General features: G+C 34.0%; 1 protein-coding gene across 1 annotated transcript; it reads right to left on the minus strand.

Annotated features, from left to right (window-relative positions):
- Positions 1-2214: 2214 nt before the first annotated feature.
- On the minus strand, positions 2215-14602 carry org-1 (T-box transcription factor 1). The gene is made up of 7 exons (XM_020942231.2): positions 13682-14602; positions 8616-9007; positions 8254-8486; positions 7318-7474; positions 7031-7192; positions 5493-5560; positions 2215-3755 (listed from the first exon to the last, which is right to left on the minus strand). Exons 1-7 carry the CDS (start codon positions 13851-13853, stop codon positions 2864-2866), a joined length of 2076 nt encoding a protein of 691 aa, XP_020797890.2. The 5' UTR covers positions 13854-14602; the 3' UTR covers positions 2215-2863.
- Between the last annotated feature and the right edge of the window lie 904 nt (positions 14603-15506).

Consider the following 15506-nt stretch of genomic DNA (forward strand, 5'->3'; position numbering starts at 1 on the left):
CTGATCAAGAATATATATATACTTTATATAGTCGGAGGTGCCTCCTTCACTGCGTTGCAAACTTCTGACTGAAATTATAATACCCTGCAAGGGTATAATGAAACCTTGCGGTTAGTCTTTTAACTATTCTCATTTATAATTAAGTTGGCTGCCATATGTTATCAACTATCGGAAAATTTATAAAAAAATATTTGAACTTTGCTGTTCTTCAACATTTTTGCATCTACGCAGTTATTTGTATTATTTAAAAATGTTATTTATAACATTATGCAAATCGGATAATATAATCATCCGATATAGTTGCCAAGGTAGATGGAAATACAATACTTTTAAAGTAAAAATGTAATGTAAAACTCTAAATCATATACTTAATAATAGTAATATAAGTAATATACATATATAATAATAATCATCTCAAACCGAACCATAATAATTGTCCATAATTGTCAAAAATTGGCGAAAAGGGTTCTCCCTTTCTTGTTTAAAATATACATATGTTTAGAATTTATTTATATTTCGATATTTTGATAAAGTTATTTTATCCTATTTTAAAATGTTTTTCATTTAATCAAAATCGAATGCTTGCATTATATGTATAAATGTTTTATATGTTATATGTATCTCTTTTAATTTTTTCGTTCTGTTTGAAGAAAATTGATAGATTTGTAATGATTCCATAGCAAACTGTATGGTTATAAAAACTTTGCTGTAATTGTTAGTTTTTCCCCTTTTCTTTTGTTACCTTAGTTACCTGAATTACACTTCTTTAAATTTATTAAACAAACATAAGCTTAGGTAATACCCCACAAAACAATTTGTAATTAAAATAAATTAGAAACAAATACAATTAATATCAAATCAATTGTATTTCTCATTAGCAAAAAGAAATCAACAAAGAAAAAAGGTAAATTACTAATAATAAATTATTAATTAAAGAATAAAAGGAATGAGGAATATTTACAACCAACAAATCTTTGACACCAATGAAAAGGCCGATAATCATTTGTGGGTTTGTGGCTTTTATTCACATGACTGACGGCTTATTGCCACCTCAATTTCCCAATTGATGGCGTTCATTTGGCAAATAAATCCATTTTAAATAGATCGATCGGTTTATATATATATTTTTATGTGAAAACCAATCGATTTTCCATTGGCCAGAGATCACAGCCGCGTCAATCGTCGCAGCGAGAACTTATCATAGTGGAAAACTCATTTCAAGGGTCGATGGACGCGGAATGATAACAAATGGAAAGTCGATGGGAAATCAAAGAAGAGGAAAATGGAAGATACGGTTTTATGGCTTCCTTTGTCTATTTTTCGTCCCTCTCTAGTTTCACCCAAATCTTCTGACACCCTTTAATCCCGCCTTTTTCCAATGGCTTTCCACCAAATTCATTCCAATTTTAAGATCTTTATTTTCAGAGTTTTCCCCCGGATTCCTGCCCCTTGGACTACGTCCTTTTTTTCCTGTAATTTTTCTTGTAACCTTTTAGGTTTCTATAATCTGCACTGACTATTTTTAATAACAAAGAAAAGAGTTGATCTAAAAAGTTTTCTTGGGAAATATACTTTATGAGAAACTAGATTATGTTTAATTAACACTAAATGTTATTATTTTAATCAGATTGGATCATTGTATTTAACTAATATCTTTCAGATCTTTAAACATTAATCCTGATGCTTTGAAAATAAAGAAACTTTCAGATCGTATGCAATTGTTTGTGGTGTTTCATGATTTTCCATTTCCTGATAGGCTCCTCCTATGTTTAATCTATTTGTTATCTCAAGTTTTCCATTTTCCCCCACGCTTTCCCTCTCTTTTCCATTCTCTTTTCTACGATGCTCTTTCGTTGGTTTATCTCAATTAAAACCACGGCACTTTTTGTTTAGAAAGAGATGCGGAATCCCAAAAAAAGAACCGACTGCTCAAGTGAGATTGGTATAAAGTGATGTAGCATAAACAAAATGGTTAATGGAAAATCGTTCTTTTTCCCCCAGCCATTTTCCCCATTTCCCAATTGCAGCATTGACTTCGGCCATTTTGTTTAAACAAAAAAAAAACTAAAAGAAAACATGTTGAATTCTTGTTAATTTATGCCATGTTGCTGTGTTTTTAATTTAATTTTTATTCTTTGCTTTTATTATTAGAAACTGTTTCAGTTTTTTTTTTTTAAGATATGTATGATTATTATTGCTTGTATTTACATTGAATAAAACAAGTGACTAAAATGTTAGGAAAAAAAGAGGACAATATAGTAAAATTACACATTAAGAGCTACATATTACATCAAGATATATATTTGGGGGTTTTTCATAATTTTTTGGCACACAAATTCATAAAGGTAAGAACTAGACTAAAAAAAAAAAACATAATAATAATAATAATAATAATAGTAATTTTAGTTGTAAAATACTTGTAATACTTGTTGCATTTATATTTGGTTTTCTTTTTTTGCTGCTAATACTTGAATCCCCCGTACTGCTTAAATCAAGAATATAATCCGAGGAACTGATAGTTGAAGGCCTACCTTGATTTTAATTTCCTTGAAAGATATGACTAAATGTTGGGGATATTATACTATTTATTCACTTGATTAAAATTGAATTGAGAGCTGGAGAAATATCGATTTCAAATTGACTTCTTTAAACTCAAAACTTTAGTTACTTTCCATTACATTTAAATGGTTTATTGTTACTAAAGTCTTTTTAAAGATGATTTATAAGAAATATCTCGTATTTTAACTGCTGATTTAATACCTAATTTGTTGAAACTACTGACATCCCCTTGGATTTAACTATTAGCTAGCTCTTCAACGTTTATCCTGTCCAGATATATATTCTTGACTCTTGCTGGGATTCTTTAGCGGGGCACCAGGTCTATATAGCTATTGGGTCTCATCATCTGGTGATGGGCTGCCGATCCATAGAAGCTGGGATAACTGGCTCCCATTCCATAAGCGGCAGCTGCAGCATGACGTGAAACTTTCAGCTTATCATAGGCACTGGCATATGGACCATGCCCGTGTCCGTGTCCATGTCCGTGTCCATGTCCATGTCCATGTCCATGATGATAGTGAGCGGCTGCAGCAGCCGTTGCATTGTGGTGATAGATGGCTCCGAAATTGCTCTGCTCCTGGGCATAGGGTTGCCCAATGCTCGAGTAAATGTTAGCCGCCGCCATCACCTGGGTGGCTCCTGTGCCGGCGGCTGGCGATGCTGCTGTTGCTGCTGCAACGGCTGCAATTGAGGTTGCTCCTGCTGTTGCCGTGGATGCAGCGGTGGCCGTTGCTGGCGGAGATGCGGAGCTGGTGGAGTGCGGCGTTAGGGGATGATGAGGCTGATAGGGATGATGATAGCCACCATATTGGCCACCGTTCTGAACCTGCTGATGCTGCTGGTGGAGATGTTGCTGCTGCAATGGATGGTGCTGCTGCTGCTGCTGCTGGAGTTGCTGATGTTGCTGCTGCTGCTGCTGTAGCTGTTGCTCCATCTGATAGCCAAGGAGATCCGGTGAGTTGCCGGAGGTAGAGCTGCTGGAGGGCGTGGCCGGGAGCTGCTGCTGCAGCTGTGCCTGCTGCTGATCCGCAACCAAGTCGGTGCAGCCCAAGGTGAAGTGGCTGCCCGCTGCCGTTCGCTCCTTGAGTTGCTGCTGCTGCTGCAGTTGCTGTTGCTGCTGCTGCTGCTGTTGCTGCTTCATGCGAGCCTGGCTTTCGTGGCTCATGCTGGACATGCTGCTGCCACTGTTGCCGGTTCTGTAAGTGACACAATTAAGTGAAAATTCAATTAATATTAGGTATAAATTTTGAATTGAAAAACAAACATGGACATGGCTAGATCGACTCGACTGTTGCTGCTTATAAAAACCATCTGGTTGTATTATAATTGTAAAACTCAAACCGAAAAGCATCAAATCAAATGCGAAGAAGAGTTTGAAATCAAAAACTCCAAATGATTTGAAGTATTTTTTCTGTAATAAACAACTCTAAGCATTGTCGTAAACAATTGAGCATTTCGGGCCGCTGATTTGTTTACACTATGCTACGAAGCTGGGGCTTTCAATTCGACAAATATGAAACGAAATTAATTGTTTATGCCGCCGGCGCATCTGTCAGCCTTCGCGTCAGCATCATCATCATCATTCGGGCTTCTGTTCTACATTCTGAAGTTCTTTTGTTTTTGAGTTATTGTTTCTTCTTTCTTCGTTTTTCATTTTTCATTCTTTTCTGTTTGGTATTTTTGATATATATTTTTGTTTGCGACGCGTCGGCAATTCCGGGAAACTCTTTGCCCGTCGACCGAATGTCTAGTTCCTCTTTTTTATCTCAAGTTTGAAGCATTTGGGAAAAAACACTTTGAGATATAGATGGGGATCGCTAAAAAGTTTGGCCCGGCAGCTGGGACCCAAAAGTTGCTATCTGATAAATAGGTCAATCAACCGATTCAGTTTTGGGATGATTTTCATACTCCATTCTTGTAAGTTGTGAAAGTAATCCAGAAAATAATGCATTTACCAGACATCTCTGTAGGTCTACATTTTCATCATATTCTGATCAGCATCACAGGGCGAATCGATTTAGCCACTAAGGATAATTGGGAGTTACTAAACATGTTGCCTATTCTAAGCGTTCTGAATCCAAGTAGTTTTTCAAGTCACTTGATGTTCCAATAGTATTATTCAGTTTGTTAGGTTATTCGATATTTCAATTATATGTTATATATATATGTTATATTCCCATAGTTGACATTATAAAATTGTATCATCTACAGCCGAAACGATTTGGCCAGTCAATTTAGGATCAATTTGAATAAATTGTTAAATTCTTAATAAATTAAAATAATTATAATACGTCGAAACGAATCAGTTTGGATGATAATATTATATTATATACCTGACATTGGAAAGATCGGAAATTTAATAGAAAAAAATAGTAACTTTAATATTTTTTAATTATTTTCCAGCTATTTAGCTATGCTTTTAAAATAACTGTTTTATTTTTTATAATATCGTGCTGTATACGATATTTCGAACGATACGATCAATTGGAACTATCGGAAATAAATTGGAAAATGATATGAAAATTGCCATAATTTAGTTAATATGTATTTAAGTTCAAGAAAAAATAAAAATTGTTGTTATCTTTATAAAGCTTATATGAATACATAGTAAAACTGTGAGTTTTTTTTTTTAATAAGCAAGTTCAGTGTTTACATAAACAAATAAAGTTTAAATATGGTTCCAATATGTTGTAATAAAGCACTTTTTTATTAATCTTATATGAAAAGAAAATAAAATATATAGGAAAATAAGGACCCAAAAATATCATCACACATAATTTGTCTCTAGTTCTGAAAACCCAAATAGGCAATACTTTTGATTCCAATAAGAAAATAAGGTCTTGTTGTTGTGACCCATTATATTTAATATTTATATTAATTCATTGTTTATATTAACTAATTAAAATCATATAGAGAAGTCAAAGTTTACTTACACATCATTGGTGCCATCATCTCGAAAGCCTTTGGCGAATGGATTGCTGGAAATCTTCAACTGTGTCACCTGTGGACGGCAGGAATGTAGAAAGAGTATTTTTATTTGACAGGCGGACTGGGAGTATGGGAACTATGCCAGCAATGCTGGAAACAAAAACAAATAAATTAGATCCCCCCAACAAATTAGAGAAAAATGTTTACAACTGGAAAATATGCCTGCCATGGCACACCAGAAGACATGGAAAATGATTTGCAATAAATTTGAAGGGGGTGAGCTGAGTGTTAACACCCACATGGAGCACATAAATAATTTAAATACTTTCCTAGCATGTCTGGCGGTATTTATAGCAAATGTACCGAAACCCCGTTTTCCCCCCCAAAGAAAAATATACCCCATCCACCTGCTAGAATTATGAATTATCCGCAAGACAAATATGGGAAATTCAACGATTTCGAGTCGCTATCTTTCGTCATTGAACTTAAAACCAACGATAAGGTATGACCCATCCTGATCAGGTTGAGTTATTCCCAGATATCGAACACTAAGGTGTCTGTCTATCCATATCTAATTGCAAATAATGACAGAGTTTTGTGTATTTACTCGGAAACTTTTCCCCCTAAATTCTTTCAAATACTTATCACAACTTTAGTCACACTTTCTGGGAATGAGTGTTCCAGGTTTTGCAGTAACAAGTGTAGTTATTCTTGGAAAAATAATTATTACACTTAGTTTTCTGATTTTATATTATTTAATAATGATTTTAAAGCAATTCAAGCTTATATTTTTTAACTTCACAGGGGCTAATCAAATTTTAATTTGTATCTTGAGAAAATAAATATTTCTGGACACATGAATCGAAGCCTTTTATTCAATTTATCTTTCTATTTCCACATGTGTTTAAATACAAACATTGAATCCCCCAATTGTTTTTCAAGTAAATTATGTAGTTTTGGGTTTTCTAAGAAAATATTATCCCTAAATTTTCTATAAAAATTAAAAACTAAAACATAAAGAGCTTACTTCCATTAATTTCCATTGTAATTCAAAGAGGCTGGTCAAAATTTAGTTTGAATACTTAAAAGTATCCTTAAAAAAGCAAATACCATTTGCAGATTTAAATTTCCCACTAATTTTCTATTGATTAGGGTATCTCCAGGGTCTATGTCCGTTTTTTTCTGGCCTGGTATATACAATTTTGTTATATATAATGAAATATATTTGTGGGTCTGTTGTTCGGGGCCCCAAAGCTTTGCCCGCATGCTCTGCTCGTTATAAATTATGGGAAAAACATAAACAATGAGGCCAAAATGGCACAAAATGGTCGCGGCCTCTTGTTTTGGTATTTGGTATGCCAAGGGAAAATCAGAGGCTGGAAAATTTTAAGAGGAAAAGCACGGGGAACGGGCATGAGGCAATTAGTGTGAGGAGGGGATTTACAAGGAATCCAAAAGAAATAATCTTTGAACCATCTCAACTAGAATCTTATATGCTTAAAATAAGAATAATAATTATATAAAAATAATTAAATAAACTTACCCGCTGATTCTGATAGGCAGTTACGGCCGTAAAGCTTGTCTCCGGAAAAATGAAAGTGCGGAAATGACTGGAGTGCTCGTTTTCATCCAAGGACGCATTTTTTGGGGGCAAATACACCAAATGGAATCGGGGCTGATAGCGATGCATTGAGTTCAATATGATCTTAGGGATAAGTAAAGAAATATAGTAGAAAATCAGAAATAGATCTAAAAAGTTACATGAGTTATAAGCTTTTGAGTAATCTATCCTAGATTCCAAGTTAGTTTTAGATTGTCTCTGTAACTCACATGTCCATTTTCATCCAGCTGATTGTTGGTGAGCTTCAGTTTGTCAAAGGACACGATTTGTTTCATCCAATTGGAACCGGCAGCAGGTGAATCGGGATGCACATGAATCCTGGGCGGGGAAATGGGATCCGCTTTGCCAGCCACCACCCAACAGGAGCTATTTAAAAAGTATTATATTATTTATACCTCCCAAAAAACTAAACTAACTAAATCCTTTGAGTACTTCTGAATAAACTAGAATTTATCTCGTTTTTAGTTATATTTATACCCTTGCAGGGTATTATAATTTCAGTCAGAATCAGAATCAGAATCCGACCATTTAAGATATATATATTCTTAATCAGCATAAACAGCCGAGTCGATCTAGCCATGTCCGTCTGTCCGTCTGTCCGTCTGTCCGTCTGTCCGTTTCTACGCAAACTAGTCTCTCAGTTTTAAAGCTATCTAAATGAAACTTTGTAGTTAGTCTTCTATTAACTCTCACTTGTATATGTCTAGGAACGGGCCAGATCGGACTACTATATCATATAGCTGCCATAGGAATGATCGGAAAGTTTTTAGAAAAAAAAAATTATAACATTTTCAGTTTTCAACAGAATTTGATCAAATTTGTGATATAGCCATTTTATTATACTCTACAATTTTGTGCACAAATTTATTAATATCGGACTACTATATCATATAGCTCCCATATGAACGATCGTTCGATATAGAGGAAAAATGAAAATCTTTGAATGTAAAACTGCAAATATAATTTGTATATGTGAATGAAATGAAAGCAGGTATTACTTCATTGTTTTTTAACACAAATATATATATTTTATATTGTATGGATTCCTAGTCATCGAAGTTCTATGTGCAAGGGTATAAAACTTCGGCGTGCCGAAGTTAGCTTCCTTTCTTGTTTTTTAATTAATATCGAAGGGCATTACTTACTTGTGGAAGGCATAGCGATATCTCTTGTCATCCATGGGCACAAAGTCCATCATGCAAATGTAGGTGGCATGGGGATCAAGGCCTCCGATTCGCACCTGGAAAGTGGGAAACATCCGGCGACCCGTCTTTGTGATGATCATCTCGGTGCCCTGGGCATGGAATTGGTCCCACAAAGTCTTCGTTTCCAGCACAACGATGGCCTGAGCGAGGGAAGGATGCACTGGCTCCGCTTCCTTAAGGACAAAAAAGAAGATTTGGGAATAATTTAGGAATAGTATAAGTAAGTATATAGCTATTTCAGATGTGTAATATCCCAGCTTAGAATAGATCTCAACATTTAAATTGAACTGACTTTAACTTACCCCTTTTCCTATATTGTTGCTATTGTTGTTGGCTTTTCCCGTGTTATTTTCCGTGCTGTTGTTACTGTCTTTTTTGTGTTGGCTTTTGTATTTCTTGGAGGCAGATCCTCCCGTCGCCGTCGTCGCCCCCGCCGATCCTGACGCCGAGGTGGCTGACGGTGCTCCTGATGTCGCCTCACTGGTGGAGGCGCCAGGATAATCGGGGAGAAGGGACTGCTCCTGGCAACTGGTATGGGATTGGGGATTGCCGCTGGAGTGGCTGCTGCTGGAGTGATTGCTATTGGCAGTGCCAGTGCTTCCCGTGCTATGGGTCTCGATGTCCGCCAACTTGGCATCGATCTGCTCCAGCGGCTTGTACGAGCTGCGATCCTTGCCCGCCGTTTGGATGCAGGCTGCAAGTGTCGTTTAGTATTATTATTTATAAAAATTCTCATTAATACTAGTTTATTAAATATTATTAAGAAGAAATGGTACCCTTTTAGTTTGTCATTATGTCATTTAAAATCGATCCTTGGGCTTAAAGTCTACTACAGATTTATGTAGTTAACTACAGATTTATGTAGTAAATAATTGAATGAGTTATGATAAATGTCCGATTTATATTAGATTAAAAACTGTATTTAAAAATTGAAAAAAATAGCCATGTATCAGGTTACATTAAAATATGTTAAGTTACAAGAAAGATATGTCCAAATATTTTAAACTTAAAGTGCAACAAGTAAGAATTAGATACTTTTTGGAAACTGCAACTTCAACAATGTTGAAATATCTAGAAGGAGGCGTTTTTCTGCTCCTGGGGATTCCAGTTCAGAGAATGAAAAACTTCCGGAAAAATATATTCTGGTTCTTGGTCATGCGATTTTTTTCCACCTGTATAATTTATCTATTAATTCTAATTCATATATATATAATATATCTATAATTCAATTGTTACCAGTTCTAAAAACAATAAAAAGGATCAATTTACATGCAAATTTGTGGATAGACAGCGCAAATATAATTGTTCCTTTAATTTTCATATTTTTTTAAGGCTTAATGGAGAACTTTTTTTTATATGTATGATTAATATAAATATGTTGAGGCATAAAAATAATATTTAATAAGCCAAACATATTTATAATAACATATTATAATAATATTTGATAAGCCAAACATATTTATAAAGTCGTTAATATCCATAACAAAATCTTTAAGTTTTATAAACCAAATTGGTCAAAATTTACAGAAAAGAATAATAATTTTCAGGCTTAATAAATGTAAGTTTTCTTTAATATTAAATGGTTTAATTTATAATGATTGCTTAAAATGTATTGAAATATAAATGATTAAGTATTAAATAAATACATTCTGTACAAACATTTTTAATGCCATTTATTATTGTTAGAAATTCATTGTTATGTACATTATGTACTAAATCATATAACCTTAATAGGATAGGAAATAGGATTTACACTATAGGGCTATAGCCCTTTTTAATAAATTAAGAATTGCGATTGTAATGGTAGAAAAATTAAACCTCACCATCATACATATGGCTCTCATAAAATCGCATAAAAAATGGACGGGAAAACATTTAAATAGTTTTAATTAACATAGTTAAGAAAACTTTTTTGTGCATATACGATTAAATTGAATGTAGAAAATAGCATTTACTTTATATTTCGCAAAAAGAAAGTGACTGTTTTTTTAATTTAAACAAAATTGTTTTAAAGTGTAAACGGAAACACAGATTTTTGTTTTGTAAAACGATTAGAGAAGAAATTTGTGAATTTAAATACTTGAGCACTTATAATGTTATTGTTTCCGATTTATAAATTAAAATAGTTTAGATTAATAAAATAAGACTAGTTTTCTTATTTAGTTTAGTGTTTTCAAAGTTGAGTGACCTATTATATTGCTGCTAAGAAAAATATTGGAAATTTTATAAGACAATACCGACAAAAATGTACAGAATTCTTTTCCTTTTATATATAAATCTTTTATAGATCATATAGATAGCAACGATTGATCCTAATTTTAAATTGCATACTTTGGCATTCTTTGCTATTAAATTCCTTATGTATAAAGTACTGGCTTATTCAATAATAAGTCCAAATATTATTAATTTCGATACAAAAATTCCCAAATTTCGAAATATTTAGCTATAATTATTTTTCGCTCTACATACTTATGTTTTATTTTACGCTAAAGAATAAAATACTCTAAAATAATCTAAAATCGTATTAGTTCTTAGTTCCGAATTGGTTTAAATGGAGTCATCTTAAAAAACAGAAATGAAAAGTAAATGCACAGCCTTATTTCCAATAGAAAACGTGAAAAACTTATGCCTGACAAATGGATGGAATATATATCCCAATAAATCAGATATGTCGCACATTGTATACACAGTGGAGAAGAAACGTGAATGGATTTATATATAGTCGCCGAGATTGGCTAATTTCACATTTATGCGATGATTTATGCGATTTAAAGTGGAAGTGAGACGCCACGCCGGCGCAGATACAGAAGGAAATCCCTGGGATTCCGGACTCCGGCCGTGGATCTGGACCAGGACCAGGACCTGGGCGATGCCATCGTCCCATATAATGAGGCGGCTTTCGGAACAAATGGGACAACATATCCAATTATAAAAAAGGCGTCAGGCAGCGGGCTGCTGATTGAGTTGCACGCTCTAAATTTAGGCTCCCCTCTCCTTTATTTTGTAATTTCTTTTATTTATTTGGTTTTTTGTTTGCTTGGTTTTTATTTCATTTGTGAGGGAATAAGTACGCCTGGCGGTCGTGTGTTGTGTAAATTTTGCAATTAATTGTCGCCGTCTTCACAGAGAGTTGTGGCGTTGTGGCATCGCTGCCAATGACCCATGACAGGTCGCTGTTTTATCGCTTAATGAGAAGCTATTTTTTTAAATTTTATTCCTTACATCTCCTGTAGTGTACCGCTTCACGAATGAATTCTAAAATCAATTACCGTTTGGCACAACAAATCGTTTTCCTGTCACATCAAACAACAACAACGGCCAGCCGGCCGGCGGAAAAATGCCACTTGAGAATCTCGGATCCCGGAATTCGGAGCTAATTGCTCTGGTTTTCTGGGTTTTTTGGTTTTTTGGTCTTGTGGCTTCTCGTTTTTCCCATTGTTTGTTCCATCGAACTGCCATGGTTCGTGTATTTTGGTAATTACTGTATCGGAAACAAAATCCGTAGAAGAAAAGACTGGGTTCCTTAACAAATGATTGGATCCGTATCGAATAATGCCACGTGGCATTTAACTTGAAAAATAAACTATGTTTACTATCAAACTATATTTTTATTAAATATTTAAAAACTGTTTATAAATTTATTTATACTTAATACGTAGGAACAAAGGATGGACTCTGAGACACTCTTCACAAGCTCTTGTTTGTACTTCTTTGTTTCGCATTACTTATTTATTGATACTAAATTAAATAATATCAATACTTTTTATATTATTATTTACAGGAATTTTCTATTGTTCAGTTAAAACTGTATAAAATTGTTCATATTTTATCAATTATTTACTGATAATATATGCAATATTATCAATACTATTTATATTATTATTTAAAACATTTTTATTCTTTAGTTAGAACTGTAATATATTTGTTTATATTTTATCAACTATTTGCTTTTTAAACAAGTACCAGGGGGGTTTAAACAAACTATGCCTTGATGATGGAGAATTTGACAGTATACGACAAGTATATACATACATATACAATATATAATATCTTTTGAGTTGATCACTTTTTAAGCTCGAATTTTTCTTGATCTGAAAAATAACTAACAGTTCTTAAAGTGTTTATTGTATTGCTTTCAATATTGCCAATTCTGCACTAAAGACATGTACATATGTATATGATACCCTAAGTTTTTTAAAATTTAATTTTTGGCTTTTACTTCTATAATATTATATTAATATTTGACTTTCCAGTTCCGTAAAATACCCAGAGGAGACTCTACTCTAAGGTTATTGCTCGATTATTGCTGATTATTATATATATGTGTACATATATCATGGATAGGAACATGGATAGGAATATGATATCTATGTATATCCTTTATATCATATTTTAATTCTAAGAATTCTTGGATAAAACTGCCTTATTTTTCTTATTGCGTAAGGAGAGAATCGATATTTGTCTCTGAAAATTCGTTTCCTTTCTAGGAAATAAAAGTATCTCAGAACCTACAGTAATAATCCTGTAATTCTGTTTTCTTTGTGAATGTGTTGTATACTCTATGGTGCATTATAGATTTATATATGATTGATAAGCAGTTTCTATGCTCAGTTTAAAAATGTCTAACTCCCTGACAAATCTTTTCCGATCCGAAAATGATCAGGATTCCACTGCTAAAGAACAAATTTAGACATTATAGGAAGTGCAATTTAAAGTTGATATATTTATGTGAATTTTATCTGGTAGTTATATTTTCCTGTCAAATAACTAGCAGAAACTTTGACTGTGAGTTTAGAAATAAGGCTTAAGAAGCTTAATTCATTTTGAAACATATGGAAACATATTTAATTTTCTTGGCTTTTATTTTGGAATCATAACCTTTTACCGGAAGTTTACTTTTGAAAAAAATGGTCTTATGAAGGACCCATAACTCCGGCATATAACATTTTGCAATAATTTTTATTGTACTAAGAAAATATATACAAAATACACTTTATTTATTTGACTCATTTAATACCGTAAGACGATCACTAAAACTTTGCTAAAAATAAGGTTATATACTCTATATATATTCTATTATTCTTCTGAGAAAAATCCAAAGGATTTACTGAAACATACATCTGTATTAATTAAGAGGGGTTCTTTAGACAAATAATATTATAAAGATAAATGAAGGAACCCAGTGCCCTGCCATAGTGTTATTCAGTTGGGAATTACATCTAGTTAAATTGATATTATCTGCTCTGGGAGAAGTCCTTATTTTTATTAAAAGATTCGAGATTATCACAGTAAAAGTTCGATATGTATGTCATTTAGGGAAGGATGGTCGTCAGGATATCTGCCCAAAGTAGGACTGTTGGGAACTCACCTTCGATTTGCTTCATGGGACTCAGATCGCCGGGCATATAGGGCGTGACCCAGAAATCATTCGCATAGCAACTGTAATCCGTGAGATTTGCACCAAGGCCATTGTCCAGGAATTGCATCGAGGGCGTCATCATGGCACTGGCGCACTCCGTGGGACCCATCAGGTGAGTCATTCTATTCGATATACTATATGAATATCTTGGATATCTCTCGTGGCGGTCACAGGAAAAAAATTAGAAGGAAATTGCACAAAATTCTTTATTCTTGGCCCATTTATATGGATTGGTTTTGTTTCTTTCTTGGCTGCCTGTTTTGATCTCAAACGTTTTTCGCGCAGTTGTCAAATTTGATTATTGCACACACAGCATCACTCACTCACTCGCGGCACTGCAAAAAAATAAGAGTTTTATTCGAAAACTGTTGAAAAATCACCACAACCTTTCGCAGTTGTCAATCAGAATCGAGATCGAGTTCGAAATACCAAACAAAAAAATATTCTTGCGCTGTTTTCTTAGCTTTATTTTGTTTTATTTTAAATTTTACGCCTCGATTTTATGGCCCGATTGCGTTGACTGGCGGTTTTTTATTTATTTTTTTTTCTTTTGTCCGTGATTGATCGCCAAATTGCCGCGATCGATCGATTGATAGACTTCAACTTGTTTTATTTGTTTTTGTTTTTGAATTTCGCCTGGTCGAAGGCGTTGAGTTGTCTCAATTGCCACCTTCTTCCGGCCAAGTGCGAACTGATTTCCGCCGCTGCACTATCCGCATATATTATTATATATTCCGCCGATCCGTTCACAATCGCACACTGATACTGGCACTGATCTGATCGCAGCGATCACACATCACACACATCCGTTCCGTTAAGCGTTTGTCCGCCGAATGAGAGTACCCATCGGGGATCGATACCGATCCCATCCTCTCGAGTCTTTCCATTTCCCACCCACAAGAGTCCCTCAAGAGTCGCCCAGCCAATCGTCTGCGAGCAGCATCCAAATTTAGACTCGATCCCAGTCCCAGGCGATCCACCAATGGCCGAGAAACCAAGATCTCTCATTATATCGAGATCTCCGCCGGGGTCTACGTCGACATGTGTTGTCCCCTTCGATGAGTGCATCGAGAAATTTGGACACTTTGAGCGAAATGCCGCACGGACTTAAAGTAGCGCCATCAACAGATGTTTGCATACAGTGAAGATTGCAGAGATTATAGTTATGAGTCCTTTAAAATATGAAGTATGTTAAGGGATAAGTTAAAGATAAAGTTTTTAAAATTCTAAACAATAAACTATTAAAATAAGAGGTATGTTAAAGGATAAGGTTGCCAAATCTATAAATAAATTGTAGGATTCTTGGGGAAAATGCAAATGAGTGAAATAAATAAAATATGCTCTTACTGCTTGCAAATTAACTAAGACGTTACTATAACTTATAGTCCTTGTTAAAAAATACCCAAAATATATACATTTTATATACAATATATATATAATCTTGTATATATTACACAAAAACAGAGGAAGCGAATTAAAGAGGATCGCAGCTCGAATTAGAGGCTCATGAATTGAGCCTAACCACTTGTACCTACCCAAACATAAACATTTTCATATTACTTTAAATACTTTTTCCAGTTTTGGCCGATTCTGAAGATATAAAATACGTAGGAGTATATGTTAATTCGTTAAAAAAAAACAATAAACTATTTTTTATTATACCAAGTACCAGGTATAAGAGTAAAGAATGTAGTTTTCTATAAATTTAAGTCAAATTTATCACAAATATACAAACTTATAAGAAAATTATATTAATTGTGAGTTTTGAACTTTT

This window comes from Drosophila serrata, unplaced genomic scaffold (assembly GCF_035046125.1).
Source record: "Drosophila serrata isolate PLE 108 unplaced genomic scaffold, ASM3504612v1 contig_293, whole genome shotgun sequence".
Classification (NCBI taxonomy): domain Eukaryota; kingdom Metazoa; phylum Arthropoda; class Insecta; order Diptera; family Drosophilidae; genus Drosophila; species Drosophila serrata.

Coding starts and splice junctions, on each gene's coding strand:
- org-1 (XM_020942231.2), bottom strand. CDS start 13,853: ATGACTCACCTGATGGGTCCCACGGAGTGCGCCAGTGCCATGATGACG. Junction 8,487..8,615: donor GCAACAATATAGGAAAAGGG/GTAAGTTAAAGT, acceptor TTTGTCCTTAAG/GAAGCGGAGCCAGTGCATCC. Junction 5,561..7,030: donor CTGCCTATCAGAATCAGCGG/GTAAGTTTATTT, acceptor TGCCGTCCACAG/GTGACACAGTTGAAGATTTC.